The sequence below is a fragment of the Triturus cristatus genome, chromosome 7 (assembly GCF_964204655.1).
Source record: "Triturus cristatus chromosome 7, aTriCri1.1, whole genome shotgun sequence".
NCBI lineage: Eukaryota > Metazoa > Chordata > Amphibia > Caudata > Salamandridae > Triturus > Triturus cristatus.
In genome coordinates, this window is record NC_140590.1 from 1,768,029,878 (window position 1) to 1,768,053,418 (window position 23,541).

Below are 23,541 nucleotides of genomic sequence, written 5' to 3' on the forward strand. Positions count from 1 at the left end.
AATCTGGTTGTGGGTCGTGCATCTGTTTTCTAGTTGAAATTTTGTGTGAGTAATCAGATTTGTTTTTCTTCTGCGGTTGCAGCGTTAGGTTTTGTTTATAGCTCGTGCCAAGCCCCCCCTCATGATTTGAAACCGTGCTCCCCTTCCCTAACTATCTTGCTGCTAGGAAGATACTTATTGTGTAATATAATTTACAGAAAGGCCATCTTTAGGCCTGGGACAGCTGTAGGACGAATTTGAAGACGTAAATATCTTGGGGCCAAAACTTTGGGGCAAGAATATCTCAGACCAAAATAGCAAGAAGGTAAGTGATTATAGATAAGTAATTACTTAAAAATCACAAAGAAGGGCTTCGGCTCCACCTCAGCTCCCTTTTGTGTTTTCCTTTTGAGGCATTAGATTGGGCAGCTGTGGTGTTCGCCCACATATGACGTAGTTACACCACTCCCAAAGGAGAGAGACATTAACCAAGACACCACCCGAGCACAGTAGAGAGGGACTTTACATGCTGTAACCCAGTGACTGTATTGGACCGCCCCTCCCCCATGGGTAGTAGAAAGGTATCTCTATTCTATTGCGAGCAGCAGCCAGGGTCAAATGTGTAAATCATCACATTTCCAGTTAATATTTCCTAGTCGGGCATTATAAGAAATCCTTCTGGCTTTTCTGTGTCCAGAATACAGAATAGTCAATTGATAGTGATAGGTTTCTATCTGAAGAGCCAGAATTGTTCCATTTGGGTAAATCTGCATAGACCTTTCTGTGTTAGTTACACTGTGGCGTTTGTCTCCAGTCCCTCTGACCCTCAGGGTGTACAAATGAGCCTTGTGTAACCAAAGTGACTCCCTCACCCCTTGGGCATCCCATATAAAGGTGGACTGGGCCAAGGCCCGGGTACTGTTTGAGATTTAACACAAAACATGAATTATTTCAGTTTTGAAACTTTCATCGCCTGAGCTCTGTCACTAGTTGTTCAGAGGCTTGTGGGCGGCAATACACTTTCCGGCACCTTCTGTCCGGGGGCAGGTGGTTTCTGGTTCCTGTGCAGGGTGCCAAGAGCAGTGACCCAGTTTACAAGCTGTGCGAGTTTCCACCCAAGATCAGCCGCTCTGTTAAGAAGCCCAGTGTTAGAAGGTCAGCTATGGAGGGGGAGCAGGGATACACAGCTCTGCAGCTCAAGGGAATGAGGAAAACAGAGAACGAGGAGGGATACACAGCTCTACAGCTGAAGGAGAGAAGGAAAGCAGAGGACGAGGAGGGATACACAGCTCTGCAGCTGAAGGAGAGAAGGAAAGCAGAGGACGAGGAGGGATACACAGCTCTGCAGCTGAAGGAGAGGAGGAAAGCAGAGGACGAGGAGGGATACACAGCTCTGCAGCTGAAGGACAGGAGGAAAGCAGAGGACGAGGAGGGATACACAGCTCTACAGCTGAAGGAGAGGAGGAAAGGAGAGGACGAAGAGGGATACACAGCTCTGCAGCTCAAGGGAATGAGGAAAACAGAGAACGAGGAGGGATACACAGCTCTACAGCTGAAGGAGAGAAGGAAAGCAGAGGACGAGGAGGGATACACAGCTCTGCAGCTGAAGGAGAGGAGGAAAGCAGAGGACGAGGAGGGATACACAGCTCTGCAGCTGAAGGAGAGAAGGAAAGCAGAGGACGAGGAGGGATACACAGCTCTGCAGCTGAAGGAGAGGAGGAAAGCAGAGGACGAGGAGGGATACACAGCTCTGCAGCTGAAGGACAGGAGGAAAGCAGAGGACGAGGAGGGATACACAGCTCTACAGCTGAAGGAGAGGAGGAAAGGAGAGGACGAAGAGGGATACACAGCTCTGCAGCCCAAGGAGGGGAGGAAAGCAGAAGATGAGGAGGGATACACAGCTCTGCAGCTCAAGGGAAGGAGGAAAACAGAGAACGAGGAGGGATACACAGCTCTGCAGTTCAAGGAGGGGAGGAAAGCAGAAGATGAGGAGGGATACACTGCTCTGTGGCTCAAGGGGAGGACGGAACCAGAGGACAACAGGCGTGAAGATGTACCGAGAGGTTAGAGGTTCCCCTGTTTCTCCTACCTTTGCTTTTCTATACATTATTTCTACATATCATGTACCTACCAGGGGTCCTTAACATCATTTCCTTTCTTCAGAGGGCTGCACTGGTGCTGTTGATGGATATTATTACCAGTGGATTTATTTTGCAGCAGCTACTTCAAGAGAGGGCATGACATGGTGTGTTATAAGACTGTCATCAAGAATGTCTTTATAGAGAGCATTGGGGACATCCCTCCTGGCACACTTTGCTTACTCCCTATTGAAAATCCGACAGGCTGCAGCATGATGTTATTATTCTAGGTCTCCAGTGGGCTCCATCTCCAGATAGCACGTTCAAACCTTCTGGAGCTCTTTTGTGAGGAGTTCAACTTAATTAAGGGCCGGTATTGTGAGAATGTCATGACGTCCACCATTAAAATGATCCCCTTGTGTAGATCTTCTGCTTTCATGCAGCGTCATCCATCTGGGTGCTGTGGAGGTCAGATACCCACTCATCATGCAGGTTCTCGTTGACTGATCAGTCAACAGAAAGGACTAGGGTTCATCTGGAAATTAACACAGTAGACCCCAGTGCACTTGTATATAATGGGAATTCTTGGTAGGCCGAAGGTGAAGGTGGCGGCACTCTAGATTGCAGGAGATCCTCCCTTTAGTCCTTTCTGCTAAAGCTGATAGAGCTGCACATCCTGAGTTATTGGTTGGCCTCCCCATTAGTTTAGTCTGCATGAATAGTTAGGTAGAAGGTCTGCTTGTTTCCTCATGTAGTACGTCCACACAGTTTGTGCCTCCACCGTTTTCAGTAATGCTATGGAATTAGGGGAGCAATACAAGAAGGAACATCAATAGAATAGCTAAAAGTAGCATGTTATCATGAAAAACTGGGACAATGTGGAAAAACAGAGGAGCAGAACACCAGGGTCTCTTATTAATATCTGTGCACTGGAGTCATGCATGTTTGCTGCCTGGATCCCTTCCTGCTCTTGGATATCCCATAATATTTCCCTTCTCTGAGCATCTCCAGGAACAGGGAGCAGACACGGTTGGTGCTGCATGATCTTGACTCTTGGGTTCTCCTGCTGCAGTGGGGTAGATTGTAGTGAGTGAGAGACAGAGGCCTCCATAAACAGGGGCCTGCAGCAGAGATCACTCACACCACACTAGCTTCAATGTCCTCTGGAATGTCTACGCTTAAAGTAGGTGCTCTCCACCCACCTCTCCCCTTCATATCTTATCTCTGATGGCCCAGAAGCTGAAATTGCCCCCTTCTTTTCCTCCTGTCTGAATAATAATGGGAGATCGTAGACAACTCGAGCTCTCAGAGCGACATCATAGACAGAGCTTCACTCTTGTCTATTTGACCTCACAACCCCTCGCTGAAAACATCCCCATGATTCACTGTTGCCCATCTATACTTCTATATATTTACGTTTAGTTTTGCAGAAAGCAAACAGGACCAAAGAGGCATCAGGGAACGGTAAAAGCAACAGGGTGATGCAAAAATACATTAAAAAAACTTACAAAAAGTCTGAACAATATTATAGGGTAAAGTGCGTTATAATATTGAAGTATGCACACTGCATAATCATAGTGCAATTAAGTTTCAAATATGTGCTGGAACACTTTTCAGAGAGGAGTGCTGGCCAGTGGAGCTGCTTCACCAAAGTCATATGAAGTTTGACCAAATATGGTATCACTGAGCAAGCAAGCGTGGGAAATGCAAGGGACTTTCCATGGAAGCGTGGTGATATTTGTGGAGAAATATGGGTACAAGCTTCCCTGTGCTCTGTTCTGTACACTCTGAACTTTACTATATGAAACCTAATTATCTCGGCAAAGACCTCTGCTCCTACTGATGCCCCGCCCACATCAATGTTCTTGGTAATTGATGAAGTCAATCAAAGCTGTCTCCTGACAATACACTAACGTCTCAGCGTTAATGATACAATCTGGTTTTATTGTGCAGAGCATCGATTTTTGATAATGCAGAGTCTAACTCAAACCTCTCCTCACCTCACTGGTGAACACTGGACGAATTGTTCCAATACTCCCCTGTCCCATACAGTCAGCAGACGCAGCTCACAAGATAATATACACACATTCGAATCAATATATGACCCTCAGGAATCTGAACAACCTGCTGAGATTGAGATAAATATTGAGAGCTGGCTACTGCTGTTCACTAAAGAATGTTTCACTAAATAATAGTTTGTACTGCTTCCTGCCTGCTTTTTTTATGTAGAGTGTGTCAAGATAACAGACTCTGCAAGGTTTTGTGCCATTAATTTATAATGGTCTATATCTTGTTTTTTAATGTAAACGCTGTATTTTATAAACAACTACACATTTGTTCTGGCTCTGGTAATGCAGACTCTCAAAGCTTGATAATACTGAGATAAATTCAAACCCCCGCTCTCTTTTTTTAAAATTAATATTATTTTTATTGAAATCCAATATAATTACAAAGTCATCTATGTAACACAGTGCCAAAATATTGGTCATAAACCAATGATCAATAAATACAACTAACATATTCAGAGATACAAATATGCAGAGCAGACAGAAAAAGAACGACTACTTTAAGAATCAGCAGGAGCAAAATATATAAAATATATATCATGTGTAAATCTAGCAGCCCTCGACAATTTACAATACGGAGCGCTTAAAATGCATACAAAGTAAAAATGTGCAAAATAGAATTCCTAAAACATGTATACTATCATTCTAACGACCCCTTAAAATGAGCAGTATGCATATGCAAATCAGTCTTGACCCTGTGCCTCATGGGAAGTTGGCAGGGTATGTCCAGACGTGGGTCCCGTGCTCACTACGCCACTGGATTCAAGCTAGCCTGGCTGATGAGGGCTGTTAGCCAGAAACCAGTCCCAGGATGCTTGTTTCCGGTCCAGGGAAGACCTGGCTCGGCAGTTCGGGCTGGACTGTTCCCATGAGGCACAGGGTCAAGACTGATTTGCATATATAGCTGTGTCTGAACTGGGGTGGCGAAGTGAGCTAAAGAACGATGATGGATTTAACCCAGATCTATGACTGGGGGTGAGTGTCTGAAAAGTTGCAGCGCTCCGTCCATCATCTCCTTGTGTTTGACCAGTCATTAACTGCTCCATTCCTCATATCATAATTCTTTCAGTAGGTGTTCTGATCTTGATAAAATGCACTCAGGTTTCCACTGTATTTAGGCTTGAGATAGACCATGTGAAATATCAGAACCAATACATATCAAACTTTCAATGGTTTCAGTTTACGTTCATAAAATATTAAAAATAAAGATTCAAACTTCCCTCAGAGTAGCTCCTGAGCTCATACAAATGTCTGCTCTGCTGACACACAGATTCATCCACCCAGAGCGCTATCCGCGTCAGTACCTGGAATCACGCACAGGCGCATTCCTCATCATGCGCAGACTGACTGGGACATCTTCTCTTGACAGTGGTCAACCACAAGCTGTGTTATTGGAAATATCAAGACTCCTTTTGAGGTTTACTGGGTTGGTAAACTGGTTTCATGGGGCTTCTTTCGCTCATGGTCTGGGCCATTGTGCTGTTGGTTGAATTCATGTATCAGACAAGCCCCTTTCATGGTGTTTGTTTCAATTTATTTTGCTATTTATTTGCTACTGTCATCCATGCAGATGACAGTAGCATCGGAATGCCCTGCTGGATAAAGGGGGAGGATTTAGGACCACCTACAATGCATGGCTGAGACCAAGTGCAGTCTCGAGTGATGATGGTCCATGGGACTACAAGGGAGGATTGAGAGTGAAATCACCACAGACGAGAGTCATCATTGGAGGGACCTGAATGACTAGGGTTGAGAGGAGGTGGTAAATATGATTAAAAGGTTGGGATAGTAAGAGGTTGTGGAGACCTAGAGAATCACCTTGTCCAAGCGTGTCTAAAAAAGGTAAACTCTTGTGTTAGGAGTGCATTCTAGAGGTAGTGAGCCTTGGGTGGGAATATTTCTGGACAGATGGCAACCAGGAACTGGGTGGGTGACTTCAAGTGTTTAATTAATCTTTTTTTGACTTTCGTTGCTGCTGGCCTCCTCTCCTTACACTGTCACTAGTTTTGCTTATTCCTCAAAGCCACTGATAAGCAGAGACCTCAGCAGTCCTGCACTATTGCACCTCGGCCCGATTTGGTACCTGGCAATACCATGGAGAGTGTTTGAGACAATCCCTTCCCTAGGAATAAAGGCTGAACTCAGCAGGTCTCTTACCCACCTAGGAAACCCTCCTGTGTCCTCTCGTCAGCTTACAATACGTATGCATTTATTATAACTTGTTTATATATAGTTCATGCTCTGGCTTTGCTGTTGGGCCACTGTATCTCAGTGGCGGCTGGTGACAGGTGAAAGTGGTGAGGCATCAAAATTGGGTATAAGAAGAGAGTGAGCACGACCGACATGGTGGGTCTGGGTTAATTCAATGACATTTGATAATATAATAATTACATGGCATAGATGAGAAGACAATGACAAATACATTCATTTACAACATGGAAAGGAAGGGTGGAAGAGAGAACAATAATTTGTTTTCGCTGTTGAGCAAGAAATACTTAAACAAGGTATTTTTTTTTACTAGACTTTGTCTATGTGGAGCGAAGTGCCTGCCTGCAGCTCCCACTGGACCTGTTCTCTGCTGCAGTCACATAAGGGAGGTTGGGTCAACCCACTGTAGAGATAACACTCCGAAGATGCTGCTTTCAAATATCGCTTCAGCTTTTGTCATCTTTATGCTACCAGTTGTGAGTAATTATACAATGGTCATATGTTTATATCCATGTAAAAGCGCACTGACATGGTCCGCGCATTGAAACTGTCAAATAAATGTATAAGGATGACCAGTTTTACACCCTGAACGAGCTTCCAACTTGGGGGTGATTTTTTTTTGTCAAGTGCCAGGCACTCCTGCCTTCATTTAAAATCTTCATAAAAAAGTAGCACAGTTGCAGACTCATAATTTCACCTCATTCTCTCAATTGAACAGATCAAATTATGTGTTTCTACATACGATGTTGTCACAGTAGCTGCTTTCCCAGCCTCTCATAATATTCCATAAATGGCCGGTCTAGTCTTGTTTATTTTATATTTGCAATTTTATATAGCGCTGACAAGGCCTGAAGGCATCAGAGTGCTTTACAACAGTAGTATGATACAAGGGTGCAGCAAGTTACAGTTACAATAATTACGTTCAGACGTTTGCATTGGTAGCTGCGACCAGGACAAATGCAGCCGTTGGACAAGGGACATACATGGTTCGGGCATCGATTAAGATGGTGTGGACACACAATGAAGGTAGTTCATCTACTGGATAGAGTACTTGGGTATGGTCGAGGGTGTTTAACCAAAGTGTCTGTCAGATAGGAGGAGCTCGAGGTCCTTTTTGAAGGTGTCTATGCAGGCTGTTAGGTGAAGGGAGTGAGGTAAGTAGTTCCAGATTCTTGTGGTACTACCGGAGAATGACTGGCTTATGTACGGTTCTCAGCTGAAGGTGGGAGGGTTCCAGGAGCAGGGATTTTGTATTTCTGGAATCCCTATTTCCTCCAGAGATTTTCAGTTTCTCATATAGATAGGAGAGTGAAGAGGAGTGCAGCACTCTGTGGGTAATGCAGGTGGTTTTGAATTGGGCCCGAGCTTCAATGGGAAGCCATTGAAGGGTTAGCAGGCCGGGGAAATGTGGTTTCATTTCTTGAGACCTAACATAAAGCGTGCTGCTGCATGTAGTGTTGTTCCCAGTGGGCCTAAATGAACTTTGGGAATGCCTGCGAGAAAAGCAATTCCGTAATCTAGTCTGGAGAGGATGAGAGACTGTTTTGAGATCTTGTTCCGGGATCAATTGTCTGACGACCCACAGCTGCCCGAGTTGGTGTTGTGCACTTTTGGCCATGGCTGTGTTGCGGCTGTGGAGGTTTAGATGCTTGTCCAGGGTGATACCAAGGGATCTAGCACTCTGGACAATGGCAGGGCAGCCATCCAGGGTGGGAAAGTTGGCCATCCATTCCTGTACTGTGGTTTTTGCTTTCAGAGGTGAGATCAAAAGAAATTCTGTTTTGGTTTGGTTGAGTTTTAGATGATGGTTAGACATCCAGTTTTTAATCTTTAGAGGCGTGATTGAAAGGAGAGCAAGGTCTTCAGGGGAAGAGCTTTTCAGGTATATTGGAGTGATGTCAGTGTAGAGGTTGATGAGAAACCCAGCGTTTCAGAGACTCACACATAGTGGTTCTAGATAAAAGTTAAAGAGTGTTGGGTAGAGAACCGAGCCATAAGGGACCCCTTGATGAACATTGACTGGTCTCGAGAATTAGCTGCCCATTTTCACAATTTGGTATCAGTTGATTAGGTAAGAGTGGAACCAATTGAGGACTGTGCCTCCACAGCCCATGCGTTGCTCTAGAGTGTGAAGGACTTCCAGATTGTTCGCAGTGTCGAATGCAGCAGACAAGTCCAGGAGGCAGGTGTTCCCAGAGACAAGGATTCTAAGGGAGTCATCAACAATTTGTAGGATCACAGTTTCTGTACTGTGGCCCTGGTGGGAACCTGATTGGAGACAGTGTAGGAGGTTGTTTGTTCGATTGTGTGAAGTGAGTTAGGAAGCAACGCAACTTTAAATGACTTTGCCTAAAAATGGAATGGTGGAGACTGGGAGGTAGGTGTTCATGTTCTCTGGGTCTAGAGATTGTTTTTTCAAGAGAGGCGAGACTTGACCCACTTTTAGTCGTTTTGGAAATAGGCCATGTTGAAGAGAGGAGTTGACCATGTTGGTCCATAGGGGAGTAGGTGTGTGGCAAGAGATTTGCCGATAGACCTTGGAATGGCATCAGGAAAGTGGTTTGAGTGTTTCACTTTGGAGTTTGTTCGCTGTAGGTCTTGTTCGGAAATGGGGGAGAAAGAGGACCACAAATGAAGCACCTAGCAGCAGCTGAGATATGTATGTTTATGACTTTTCTATCAAAGAAATTCACAAAGTTGTTTTTGCAGCGGGCCACTGATGGCTCAAGAGCTGAAGTGGTGGAGGGGTTTGTGGTTTGTGCGAGAACCTCGAACAGGCGCTTTGGTCTGTTGTTTGCAGAATTCACAAGTCTTTGAGGAAAGCTGTGTATGTGATTGTCAGTGCCCCCGGGTCTTTCCAGAAGCACTGGCCGGTCGCGTGACACTCCCCCTCCTTGACTTATCAAGTTATTTTCTTGCGCAATGTTGGTCCATAGGGGAGTAGGTGTGTGGCAAGAGATTTGCCGATAGACCTTGGAATGGCATCAGGAAAGTGGTTTGAGTGTTTCACTTTGGAGTTTGTTCGCTGTAGGTCTTGTTCGGAAATGGGGGAGAAAGAGGACCACAAATGAAGCACCTAGCAGCAGCTGAGATATGTATGTTTATGACTTTTCTATCAAAGAAATTCACAAAGTTGTTTTTGCAGCGGGCCACTGATGGCTCAAGAGCTGAAGTGGTGGAGGGGTTTGTGGTTTGTGCGAGAACCTCGAACAGGCGCTTTGGTCTGTTGTTTGCAGAATTCACAAGTCTTTGAGGAAAGTTGTGTATGTGATTGTCAGTGCCCCCGGGTCTTTCCAGAAGCACTGGCCGGTCGCGTGACACTCCCCCTCCTTGACTTATCAAGTTATTTTCTTGCGCAATTTTGACTAAAATGAAAGTGTGTCCGGTCTGTTAGTAGGAAAACAAGATTCCGAACAAGGAGATTTCTTCTCGCTTTCTCCCTGTCACTGTCAGTCAGGACCTGCAGGAAGAAAGCCTTGGGGGGGGGGGGGGAGGGTGTGGGGTGGTGTAGTCTTTTTTAGCTGGGGTTCCTGGTGTGATGGGTTAGGTGGGTTTATCTGCAGTGGCTTATAGACAGGGTCACTGCAATTAGGGGACGGCCAAATTATGCGGCAGAGTTGAGTAAATTATGTGGCAAGGAAAACAAATTATGCAGCACATTTTGCAATCGTATTACCTGAATATTTCCTCAATGAGACATTTTGAAGCATTTTTTATCAGCAGGCGCACTTTTCATCAGAAGATGACTACAGAATTTCTGGAGCAGCACAAGCTTCACCTGCAAGGTGGGGATCAGATAAATTTACTTGCGACATCCGATGATCACAACTTGACTAACCTGGCATAGTAAACATGGCCTAACAAGCATTGTCAAAGTTAATGGGTATGGGTTATTTTAGGCAAATGTGTTGTGACAGCCTGTGTTAGCTCGAGTTTCAACCCTCTAAAGTGTGCTATACCCTCTTGGTGCTGTAACTCCTTGCAAGAGGGCTGCTTAAAATGTGGCTGAGGTAACAACACCCCCAACCAAATAAAGCATTCTCAAAATTAGTAGGTCTGAATTAGAAGTACTATGTAAAACTGCCCAGAATGAACAGCTTTTCACCTTTACACACACGGCCTGTGAAACATTTGTGAATCACCGGGACGCTTATCATATGCTGAGTACCACTATGTATAAGTCACTGTCTGTTTCTGATGTGCTATATCCTGGACGTGTGTTGCTCTGTGCTGTCAATGTGCATAGATCATTGTCGGTCTCTGAAGTACTAAGTCCTCGTAGCTAATGTCCATTGTGTTTTTTGTTATACGAAAACAATAAACTTTTGTTTAAAATTAAGTTTTGCAAATGCTGAGCAGAGGCCAGACTGAAACCCAGGTCTCAATGATGCATAGTCGGTAGCAGTAGCCATGAGGCCACATCTCCATCCATGAAAGCTCGCTTATTAAGCAAGTCACACGTTGCAAGTTTCACTTTTTTTGATTGTAGCTACTGTTCTTTAAGTGTCAGCATCTCACAGATTTGGGATACATTTTGTTAGACCTGGTACCTTGACATGGGTTTCCCCACTATTTTTACCTTTGCCTCCTGTGTTTTTGCTGTGTGTTGGATTTCATTTTGCTGGTCTGGTTGCTTTGGGAACTTTGCCACTGCTGTTCAGTGCCAAAGTGCAGGTGCACCATTTGTAGCTTGTTGTAGTGGATTGGTGTTTCCATGATTGGCTGATTTGATTTACAAGTCAGTCCCTAGTATAGTGCACTGTGTGTGCCCAGGGCCTGTAAATCAAATGCTGCTAGTGGACCTGCAGCACTGATTTTGCCACCCACATAAGCAGCCTGTAAATGTAACTCATTTCTGCCACAGCAGTATCTGTGTGCAGTTTAGTACTGTCATGTCGACTTGGCAAGTGCAGACACTTGCCAGGCTCTAACATTAACTTTTGTTACATGTGAGTCATCCCTAAGGTAGGCCCAAGGTACCCCTGTGGGCAGGGTGCAGTGTATGTGAAAGGTAGGACATTCCCTGGTGTGTGTGGCATGTCCTGATAGTGAAATACTGCCAATTTCGCTTTCCACTATTGCAAGGCTATCTAGTCTCATGGGATAGAATGGGAGTTTGCTTATAACATCTTATAAGCATAACTACCCCTGGGAACAAGACAGAAAAATAAAGTTTGATATGCCTGAACTCAGAATGATAAAATGCATCTTTTAGTGAGGGTGTTTTTTACATTCTGTGTTTGAAATACCACTTATAGAAAGTAGGGGCCCGATTCACAGAACTAACTTAAGACAAAATCCTAAACTTACTACCATTTTGGTATTCGCAGAAGTTAGGTTTCCTAACTTTAGGACTCCTAAATGCCTTCTGTGAATACCAAAAGTCTTAAAGTTAGGATTTTTCTCAGTTTAGGAGTAGTGAAGTTAGGACTCCTAACTTTACAACTCCTAAACTGAGAAAAATCCTAACTTTAATACTTTCTGTATTCACAGAAGGCATTTAGGAGTCCTAAAGTTAGGAGTCTTACCTTCTGTGAATACCGAAATGAGTAAGTGCCTTCTGTGAATACCAAAATGAGTAAGTGCCTTCTGTGAATACCAAAATGGTAGTAAGTTTAGGATTTTGTCTTAAGTTAGTTCTGTGAATCGGGCCCTAGGTATTTTCTTACTTTGACATCCAGTGTGCCTCTGTTAGGATGTGTATTGCATGTCTGGCTTTGGATTTGACAGTGGCTGGGGAGGTGCAGTGGCTCCAGAGAGTCTGGATGAGTCAGGGCTGAGCTGAATAGACCTGAGCTGAATTTAGAGTAGGGGGAGGACATTTCCAATCTCCTGAATGGGCCTGGTCTGCCTTCCACAATGCTGTCTCCATCTCCTGCCAGGAAGCTGCACCACAGAGGACAGAACTTGTTTTGGCTGGGCAAAGAGCTTCTCTGTACTAGAGAAAAAGAGATGTGCTGTATAAAAAGAGATGCCCAGACCCCAGACTTTTAGAACACTTTCGGGAATCAAGAGAAACCTTTGCCAAGGAGAAGAGCTGGTGAATCTGAAAAGGAATACTGCCCCTGTCCTGTATGCTGTCTCTTGGGTTGGCCTGCAGTGGCTACTTCCTGCCAAGGAAAGGGAAAAGGATGTTGCTGTTTGCTGTGTCCCCTGCTTGTGGAAGATCTCCAAGGGCTAGAAATTGAGCTTGCCTCCTGTACTGAAGTCTCAGGGACACAAAGAACTCACCACCAGCTCTGAAAACTTCCTTTCTGGGAGTTCAGATCCTGCTAAGAGGTGCCTGCTGTTGTTTTGGACCTCTGGAGGCTGTTTTGCCGCTTTGAGCTGGAAAAGTAGCGCAACTTCGAGAAGCGCAACACATCTGCAACTATTTCAAATGCAATGACAAAGAAATAGTTGCAGCGCCTGCCGAATGCACCGATCTCCAAAGTCCGAGATCACCTCACCGATTCTGATGCAAGTCCTGCTGTATGGCTGCAAGAACCCATGCATCGTCCCGGATCGTCACATCCCTTCGAGGCTCCAGGTCTGTCGCATGACTGGGGGACGCAGTAAGCAACTGATGCATCACCTCCCCACGCAGTACGAAACTGGAGCATCACCTCCTCTCCGGTTAGGAACCGACACATCACCTCCCCTGTGCAGCAGAAAGGAACCGACACATCGCCACCCCTGGAGCAAGGAACCAACGCATCACCTTCCCTGTGACTGCTTTTGTTTGTGTGCATGACACATACAAGGTACTTTCAGTGAAAAGTGCTGCACCTGCAATTTGCTTTGAACTGAACTATTTCTACCATTTGAAAGTCATAATTTTATTACTGTATTGTGGATTTTTGTTTTGTTCTTGTTTGGTTTAGATGAAGATTATTTATTTTTCTAAATGAATGTGGTGGCCATTTGGAGTGTTTTCACTGTATTACTGTAAATGTTCACAAATACAAATGCTTTACACACTGCCTCTGAGATAAGCCTGTCTGCTCGTACCAAGCTACCAAGGGGGTGAGCAGAGGTCATTTTAGATGTGTAACCCCCTTACCCTGACTACAAGCAAGGGTCCCTATTTGGACAAAGGTACCTACCTCTGCCAACTAGAGATCCCCATTTATATCACACTTCAGATGCCATTTGATAAGGTACTTCAAGCCACTCTAATATGCAGAAGAAATTGAACCAACTTTGGGAAGCAGCAGCAATGAATCACCAGATGAGTAAGTTACACTAGGATTTTGCCCTTAAAAATATGTATGTTGGCTTCCATAACTCATCTGTGTTTACCTTCATCCCCCTCAGTCATCTGGCAATACCCATTCCACACTGACATTTAAAATAATTACTTCTTTAGTGCGGGTTTGTCAGGTCACACTCTTCCCATGATAATTTCTGGGAATTTCACTGTTTCCTACTCACTTAGGGGCTTTGCTCCTCATATGCATTGGGTTTGGGATCTATTATAGGCGACTCTCCAGATAATATAACAGGCAGATCAAAGAAGGTTAACAGCTCCAATGATGAAAACTAAAAACGATTGAGGTAAAGTATTTGTTAAAAGGACGGTGGAATTTTGACAGTCAAGTTCCGAATGCTTCAGATGGCTACATTAAGTTGGCATCAAATATAACAGTAGGCAATAAAGGAAGGGTACTTAAGTCAGCCTCGAACCCTGCAGAACCATTAACTCAGTACAGGCCTGGAGCAGGCTCACTCATGCTCTGAGTATGGGCCTGCAAACAAGATGCAAGGCAACTGATATTCTCCAATCCTCACATGCACAATGTCGTCACGGGTGTTGTGCATGAGGGGGAAAAGCTACGTCATTGCGTCACCATTAAAGATATGCTTCAAAAAATAAAGCTACAGGGGTATTGGTCATGTCTTTAATATTTCCCTGCAGTCAATTAACACATATGAAAGCTATGCAAATCACATTAGCTAGAGTTCCCCTGAAGCATTTGACTTCCCCATTCACCTACTACCATCCGGGTGCGATCTTAATGTATTTGATGCCACTGGGAATGAAGGTACTAAGTTATCTCTTGCTCATTAGGTGGGGCTCTGTTGTGTGTGCAGAGTTCTTTGATGAGGCCATGTATTGCTATGATTTTCTACAGCTTTGGAATCACTGCAGTAGCTGCTGTAGATGACACTACTTGCTCCGAGTATTTTGAGTAGTCATCATTGATGACTAGTTCGTACAACTAAAACTGGCTTTGGATAGATGCCAGGGGGTCTGTGGGATCTCTTCTGTCACAATTGGCAGTGGTGGTTTGGTGTTTCCACCCTCTTGGTATAGTTTGCATACTCAGACTGGTTCGATAGGTTCGTCAAGCAGTGGGAACCAGACTTTGCTCCTGATTCTATTGTTGGTGTTGACCATCCCTTGGTGCGATCCTAGGGCCAGAGTGATGAGATATTGGCTAAATTTTCATGGAGGATGAGACTCTGGCCCCTCAGAAGGCAGAGTTCCACTGAGACTGCCATCTCATGTCCTACATTGTGAAGTGATGCCGGCGCTTGTCTACCTACGCCAGTTCGGCATGATATGTGTTTTTCGAACGTCCTCCACCCCCAGCTGCAGGCAGTCAATGGTCCTAGTAGCTTCAACTGTCACCTGGGGAAACATTGACAAGTCTGAAGTGTTCCACCACTAATTCTGCATATTCTCCTGTTTATAAAACAATCTCTTCTTCTGTGGTAGTAGACAAGCATGTCGGGAGACATGATCAGCATAATTCTGTACCTGTGGCCTCTATTTGATGGTGAGGTGGTACTCTTTGGCAGGATCCATTTCTCTTTCGGAAGTGGTGGTTTGGATGCTGAACTCAGAAATAGAAGGATGAGGAGCTTGTGGTCCATATGGACTATAAAGGGCTATTAATACAAATACAGATGTAACTGCAGCACCAGGGGATGGTTATTCCCTCTTTCTCAATGGGAGAATAGCGCTGCTCACAGGGGAAGAGAGCACGGCATGCATATGCCACAGGAGCCCACTCTCCACAAGCTTCCTTCAAGGACAAGACTGCCCCTAGTCCTGTGGTGCTGGCACCCACAGCCAGTTCACAGTCTTTCCAGGGGCGAAGTACACCAGGATGATGTCTGCATAGATGGATTTTTGTGTTCTGGTGTGCCTGTTACTGATCTGTTACTCATGCCCACAAGGCTGGAGGCTTTTTTGAGTTCTCTGAGAGGAGCTGTGAGGGCAGCAAATTCGGTGTGAAGCATCAGCAGTAACTCACCATGCCCAAGAACCCTTGAACCTCTGTGGATGATGTCGGCTAGGGCAGACTTTTTTTATTTTAGTTGGGCTGGATCTGGTGCTACTCCTACCTCCGATAATTGGGAGCCAATAAACATAGCTCATTCTTCAAGAATTCACACTTTTCTTTCTGAAGTGTCAAGCCACTCTCTTGGAGTCTTTAAAACTATTCTCAAAACCACTGTAGATGTTCTTCCAGGGTCAGGCATTTATTGATTATTTTAAGCATTTTATATAGCGCGAACTAGACCCGAGACATCAGGTATCAGAGCGCTTTACATGAGCACCAGTTTTGTTACAGACCGACACATTCATTTTTGTTAGGCACAGGAAGATGCAACAAAGATTAGGATTGAGTGATTTGCCCAGAATCACAGGATGTTGAGCGTCGTTGCCGAGACTTCTAACTTGGTTCCTCAGCTTCGAGGTCGACAGATCTAACCGCAATGCTACATCCTCTCCCCATGAACCGTGATGTCATTGCTGACATTGAAGACCGTATTGATCCCTGCCAGCACACCTCGTATGCTGTGTTGAAACCCTTCTGAAGCAATGGCTATGCCAATGTTGAGGTGCTTTTAACACCAAAGATCCAGTTGAGTTGAGAATGCAGTTATGTAATGCAGTCCTGGGGCTGGCACGAGTTGATGATACACTGACCTCAGGTCCATCTTCTAAAATCAACAGTATCCTGTGACCACAGTGAAGATGTCGTTGACTGTTAGGGTTAAGAGTCCCTCCCTCCCTCTTGATAGCGAGATTGGGGAGGCGCATTTACACACATATCCTTACTGCACTTGGCTGCTAGTGTTTTCCGGTCACCACAATCGGGGACATCTGCTGCTTCTAAATTCTTGAAATCCTCCTCCACTTTCGGCGTGAGATGGAAGGCCACCGGTGGTGATGCAGGGCATCTGGCTGGTTAGAACAGTTGATTTAAAGCTGCATCATGATCCCTTCTTTGCACCGTATTTTGTGAAACAGGGTCTGCAATTCTTCCAACAGCAAGTCTATTCTTAACACGCATATGCTAAGTTTAACCTGCATTAGTTGGAATCTTTATGCAGTCTCACAACAAAGCAGCATGCCTCTATCTTCTTTGGTGGTGTATATTTTGGCAGTAGTAGAGTGTCCTTCATGGCTTATGTCTGTTACAAATAAGCTTGCTAGCATGAGGTGCTCAGTGCGGCAACTGGCATAACTCACACACAGATTGTCTAAAGTTTGGCTTTTTTTCTACAGTCTCAAATAGTTCTTGTGTCATGATGTTTATAGACACCCCAGTATCGATATATACAGAGCCTTTTATCCCATCGTCATTCCTCTCGTCTTCTGTCGTGTGTTGGGTGGGTGTTCTATTGTAGTCAACTCCTTCTTTATGTTTTTCTGCAATATTCAGTTTACTGCACACAAATCGTATCTATTGCAGGGCACTCCCCTGTGTGTAAGAAAAGACTGCTGCACCACCTGCAGGACCTGCGAGGTAGCAGTGCCTTGCGTCTGTCTCTTTTTCCTGTTGTTAGCCCCTGAGACACTTGGTGGACTGGTTCTTTCTCAATTGACACCTGTGATACAGCTTCCATACTAGGAAACCATGCCTTTAGAGAGTTCTTTGAAGTGACCTAATGCAAGGATGTCCATCATGGACTTTCCTGTGTCTATTTATGCACTTAATTTCACCGATGCACAACCCTGTATGAACTGGGCTCTTATTTCGTCCATCTCGTCTGGGTGAGTACATGTGCTTTCCATTTCTCTGAGATGTGGGTAAAAAGAGCACACTGGCTCATTGTGTATTGGCTTGATGCAGTCGAAATCACTTGTAATCAGGGTTGGCCATCAGCATTAAATAGTTCTTAAGGGCACGATTTAGTATAGCATATGTGAAAGGTGGTCCAGCTTCAACAACGTTTCTGGAGATATGGTAGATTTCCTCACCTGCTAGGTAAAGCAACATGGGCCTTTTCTGGTCTTTTTCTGCCATGGCTGCAGAGTACATCTCTAAGCACCTGAATAGCAGTTTCCATCTTGTGGGCTGTGTAGATGGAGGCCCAGCCATGATAAAGGGCTGAAAGGCTTGGATAGATGTCGTAGCAACAGTGGATAAACCTATCCTCTGTGAGCCATGGACGTGAGTGCAGGCCTTATCCCGACAACACTGCGGTCTTTCTCAGTCGGATATGGCAATCACCCTCCCCAGGCAGGCACCACACCAGCAGCATGGTTCATTCAATCAATCAATCAACCAATCAATCATTTGTAAAGCGCACTACATACCCGCCAGGGTCTCAAGGCGCTGGGGGGGGGGACCGCTACTGATCGAACAGTCAGGTCTTGAGTATCCTCCTGAAGGTCAGCAGGTTTAGGGTCTGTCGTAGGCTCAGTGGGAGGGTGTTCCATGTCTTGGCGGCGAGGTGGGAGAAGGATCTCCCGCTGGTGGTTGTTCTTCAGATGCGAGTGAGAGGTCGGCGGAGCGTAGCTGGCGGTTGGGGATGTAGAAGGAGACCCGTCTGTTGAGGAAGGCTGGGCCGGTCTTGTAGAGTGCTTTGTGTGCGTGGATGAGGAGCTTGAAGGATATCCTCTTGTTGACGGGGAGCCAGTGCAGGTTTCTCAAGTGGGGGGTGATGTGGCCGTGTCGTGGTGCGCCGAGGATCAGTCGTCCAGAGGCGTTTTGGATGTGTTGTAGTCGTTTGATGAGCTTGGTCTGGGCTCCCGCGTAGAGGGTGTTTCCGTAGTCGAGTCTGCTGCTGACGAGGGCCTGGGTGACTGTCTTTCTTGTATCTGTCAGGATCCATCTGTAGATCTTGCGGAGCATGCGGAGGGTGTTGAAGCAGGAGGCGGAGACGGCGTTGACTTGCTTGGTCATTGAGAGCGTTGAGTCGAGGATGATTCCCAGGTTGCGTGCATGGTCGGTTGGTATCGGGGCTGCCCCCAGTGCCGTCAGCCACCAGGAGTCGTCCCAGGCTGAAGGGTTGGAGCCGAGGATGAGGACCTCTGTCTTGTCCGAGTTCAGCTTCAGACGGCTGATCTTCATCCTGTTAGCGACGGCCTTCATTCCTTCGTGGAGGTTGGCTTTGGCGGTGATGGGGTCCTTGGTGAGGGAGAGGATCAGTTGAGTGTCGTTGGCATAGGAGATTATGTTTATGTTGGTGTCATCGACGCTCACGCTGGCCCAGGCTAGCAGGGGGTCGTGGTCGATGGTGTGCGGAGGGTCTGTTGTGTTGCTGTCTGTTGGGGCTGTCTGGGTGTTGAATCTGTTGTGGATGTCTGCTATCTTGAGGTGGAAGAAGGTGGTGTGAGAGTTGCACAGGTCTTGCGACGGCGGGATGTCGTTGGTTTTAGAGCTGGGGTTGGAGAGTTCCTTTACGATGTTGAAGAGCTCCTTGCTATTGTGTGCGTTGTTGTCGAGGCGGTCTTTGAAGGAGGTTCTCTTGGACGCCCTGATGAGGTGGTGGTGGTTGCGGATGGCGTCCTTGTGTGCTGCGTGGCTGTCCGGAGTTTGTTCACTGTGCCATTCCTTCTCTAGTTTCCGGCAGGCTTGCTTGGAGGCAAGGAGCTCTGGGGTGAACCAGCTGGCCCTCTTGCTGGTGTCTCTGTGCGGGGGTTTCTTCAGCGGGCGAGGGTGTTGGCGCAGTCCTCGATCCAGTGTCTGAGGCTGTGGGCAGCGTCGTTGGTGTTAGAGGGTTCGGTGGGTGGGCTGAGAGCGAGGTTTGCATGTAGTTGGTCTTCAGTGATTTTGCTCCAGCAGCAGTGGGGGTTCTGTTGGGTGCCGTGGTGTGTGGTGGGTTTCTGGAAGGTGAAGTGGATGCAGCGGTGGTCGGTCCAGAGGAGTTCGGTGGTGTGGCTGACGGAGACGTACGGGCTTGAGGAGAAGATATGGTCGAGGGTGTGGGCGGGCGGAGTGGGTGGGCGTTGTGACGAGTTGCTTCAGTCCGAGGTTGGCGAGGTTATCGATCAGGGTTGTGGAGTTGTTGTCGTTGTTGTTCTCAAGGTGAAAGTTCAGGTCTCCAAGGAGGATGTAGTCGGTGAAGGTCAGGGCGTGCGTGCTGATGAAGTCGGCGATGGAGTCGCTGAACTGGGGATGGGGTCTGGGGGGTCGGTAGACGAGGGTGCCTCTGAGGGTGGATTTAGGGACCGTGTGTGCGTTTCGGGTGGCATTGAAGCAGGTGTGGGTCTGTCCGGAGTTGAGAGCATGCAGAGTGCTGGTGTCGTAGTGGCGGTGGTCATCGTGCCAGGTGTGGGGGCCAGGGGTTCTGCCGCTGGGTGCAGTCCAGGCGCAGACGGGCTTGCCTTAGGCGCGCCTTCGGCATATATAAGGAGGTGGGAGGGAGGAGCAGCTGGGAGGCGGGGGCAGCGTATGGGCAGTGAGCAGTCAGGGGGGTGGTGCCGCAGGGGATGCAGCGGTGGTGGCGGTGAGGGACGATGAAGGGAACAGAAGGCAAAAGGGCACAAAAAATGAGGGAAAACGAGTGGCACAGAAGGCAAAAAGGGCACAAAATCGAGGTAAAACGAGTGTCACAGAAGGCAAGAGGGCACAGAAATACAGGGAAAAAAACAGTGGTACAGAAGGCAAAAAGGGCACAGAAAAACAGGGGCAGCTGAGAAACTGAAGGCAAAAACGGGCGGAGAGGCACGGGGGCAGCGAGGGGTACAGAAGGAAAAACCGGGCAGAGACACGGGGGCAGCGAGGGGTACAGAAGGAAAAACCGGGCAGAGACATGGGGGCAGCGAGGGGTACAGAAGGAAAAACTGGGCTGAGACACGGGGACAGTGAGGGGAACAGAGGGAATAAAACGGGCACGGACCACGAACAGGAAGCGGGGTAAGACAGAACAACAGCAGTCACAGACACAACAATGAAATACAGGCAACACAATAAAACAATAGAGTGGAAGATGAACAAACCTACGGCCTACCACTGGCCCCCAGAGATGAAGCGCAGGTGGTAGCCTGCGGGTGGTGGAGGGCCTCGAACTTTCTCAGCAGCAGCGGCAGCTGGGGCAGGGACACACAGGCGGTGCTGTGCGGAGGGGGAGCGACCTACCTGGTGGGGTTAAGGGTCTGTGTGGTAGGTGTGGCCCCAAGTGTTCGAAGTCTGTTGTTTTTTAGAAAGGCTGGTGGGTTCCCAGGTCACCAAGAGGGCTATGCAACAGCTACTGAGGTATTCTTCCACCTGAAACTGTTCTGAGCTGGGCATTCTTGCCTTCATGGTGCCAGCTGCAAGCAGGGGTGGTCCTGAAGTGTGCACTTGGTGAGTCATCCATGTTGTCTTCTGTCACAGGCCATTCCACAGGCAGAACAATAGGACTGCCAGGTCTGCAGAGGCCTGCACATGGCCGCCTGCCACCACCCACCTGAGCGGGGTCAAGCACCATACGCGGGTCGGCTCCGAAGAGGAGACTGAAAACCAGTTGAGGTGTCCAGGGTTGGGGCATAGGGAAGAAGCACCACCGCACATTGGCGAGGCAGTGTGGGTGAACACTATGCCACCTGCCTCGCAACAATTCTGTTATTTCACAGTGTAAGGCCGCTGGACTAAATAAAAACTCAGACATCGTCACTGTTTCCTACTTTTACTGCCCCAGCGCATATTATTATTTAATTACATCATTGCGGAGCATACTATCACTTTATGTTCCGTGGGTATGTTCTGATTAAAACACCCTTTACTGTGCCAATGTTGGGAATGCCAACACCACAGTGTAGGACCATCCAGACAACAGAAGCGCATTATTGAATATCTGCCCAAAACAAGTAAACCAGCTCTTCAAGCTGCCAACCCTAGCAGATGAAAAGCTGAGAATGTCAGGTGATTTTCTTACTTTTTGTCCCTTTATCCATTGAAGACCATTGCGAATCTAGATAGTTGCTTTATTGAACTCCTTTGTGGTTTCTACTATGTGAACACAAGGCTGGTATCCACTCAGGTAACAATCAGAACACACAGATGCACAGATTAGGCATATTAAAGTACAAAAGGTCTACTGTCAAAATGCTCATTATCAAAAGTGTGCAAAACACCACCTATAAATGTTTCATTTTCTCTGTGATTTCACAGGTAAAGCTGTTCACTTAAGCTGCAATTCTGAATTGTGCAGTAATATCACCTTGGCAAAAACCGATACCACGTGGTATGGTTTTTCCTGGTGCAATTTCCCCTCCTTCTTTCAAATTTCACAGATTAGAATGAGGTGCCAGGCTGTAGTACCTCAGGCCTTCCTCTATTTTAGGCTGCAGAGCTCTGGAGCTAGTTCCCTGGGCATGTAGCTGTATTACTTGGTGATCTGTGGAGTGAAAAAATGTCAGATCAGTGTGATATTGGAACACAGCTTGCAATGCTGATGTGGTTGTTTAAGCCACTTTGTGCCTGAGTTGGCATTTCCATCCAATGCAGAACTAAGGTCTAAGTAAGGTTTCTGGTCTCAAAACTGGGCAAGAAATGTGGAGTCTAGATGTGCCATTTGGTACATACTGACAGAAAATATGTATGTATTTCTCTATGTATTCAAAAGTATAAATGTGCCCTTACGCTTAGATTAGAACGCGGATCAATGGAATAAACAAGACATAGATCCTGCAGCAGATGGATTATCATAGGCAGCTCTTGAAATGACAAAGCATTGAGCAAAGAGGTTGTTTTTTATGAAAAGCATTTGCTCAGAGTATAGTTTCTTCAGACTTATGAAATACATGAGTGAAGGCCAATTCTAAGATACATTTGATAGTGCAGAACTCAGACTTCCTTGTCTGGGGAAGATCTGGGTGAGAGGTAATACAAGTGTGACAAACCGATGAGTGATCCATCTTCTCTGACTATAGCTGAAGCTCTCCAAATCTTTGTTGTCTGAGCATGTAACCACAATGGTTGAAACTGTGCAGCTCTGGGATCCTTAATGAATATTTCCTCTTTGAATTTGCAGCTGACCCACAAGGTCCCAGTTTCCACAGACCTGCCCCGTGGATAATCGTCTCGCTGATGGTCCTGACGGTCCTACTAGTCCTGGCTCTTGTGGGATCTGGCCTTTGGAGTAAGTGAATAACTTCACAGAAATATGTTGTGTAGAAATCAAGGAGATGTTTGTTGCTGAATAAACAAATATTAGCAGAAATATCCTCAAGTTTATCAAATTTAATTTCATTTATCAGGAGCAGAAGGTGAGGGTATTGTAAAATCAGGTTCACAACCTTCTCTGAGTCACCACCAATGCATTATCACCCATCCCAGAGACCCCAAAAACACAAACACACACACATGCATGCACACACATCCATATGCACACATGCATATGTTTATGTGCACGCAAAAACACGTTTATGTGCACACACACATAAACACACACCTGTACACACACAATCCCCTATAACATTCGATGTTGATCTACATTGCTTTAGTACCTCAGTCCACATTTTTCCAGATAAACATCCCTACAACTGTTTCTTGCCATCACCTTTACAGTCAATGTCTATTGACATCCAGTGGCGTGATGCAAAATGATGCCCCCGCAGGTGTGGTGTGGCTCCGAGAAATTTATAAGCCCTAGGCGGAATGAGGGCCTATTGAATGGTGGGGCCCGCCTGCTCTGTAGAGCCTGCAGGGGCCTGTGTTACGCCTCTAGCCTGCACCAACCGTTAATGTGCATGGATCTGTGTAACATTAAATAACAGCCTTCCAGAGAGAGTATATGGAGAGTAGCATACATCTATCCACTAATTTACCCAATCCAGTCTCCAGGGCTGCAGTTATGAAATGTGGCACAACTCTAGAGACAGCTTTTACTGTTGTGCCAGCCTCATATTATAGGTAAGCAAGGCACCATGTTTAGCCTTGGTGGGCTGGTGGGATGGTTATTTTGTTTTTATTTGCAAGAATGTGGAACAAAAAGAAAACACTGAAACTTGGCCTCCTAAACATGGTCACTATATTGTTGCATTAAAGATTTTTAATTAA

The 23,541-nt window shown here is 46.3% G+C and overlaps 1 protein-coding gene across 1 annotated transcript in view; it reads left to right on the forward strand.

Annotated features, from left to right (window-relative positions):
* The first annotated feature begins 1,128 nt into the window (after nt 1–1,128).
* LOC146813028 (uncharacterized) overlaps nt 1,129–23,541 on the forward strand; it is a 120,985-nt gene continuing 98,572 nt past the window's right edge. Inside the window, exons 1-2 of the mRNA XM_085614673.1 lie at nt 1,129–2,042; nt 22,514–22,621. Coding sequence (XP_085470799.1) covers nt 1,142–2,042; nt 22,514–22,621 — 1,009 coding nt within the window. The 5' untranslated portion in view covers nt 1,129–1,141. The remainder of the gene's footprint in view (nt 2,043–22,513; nt 22,622–23,541) is intronic.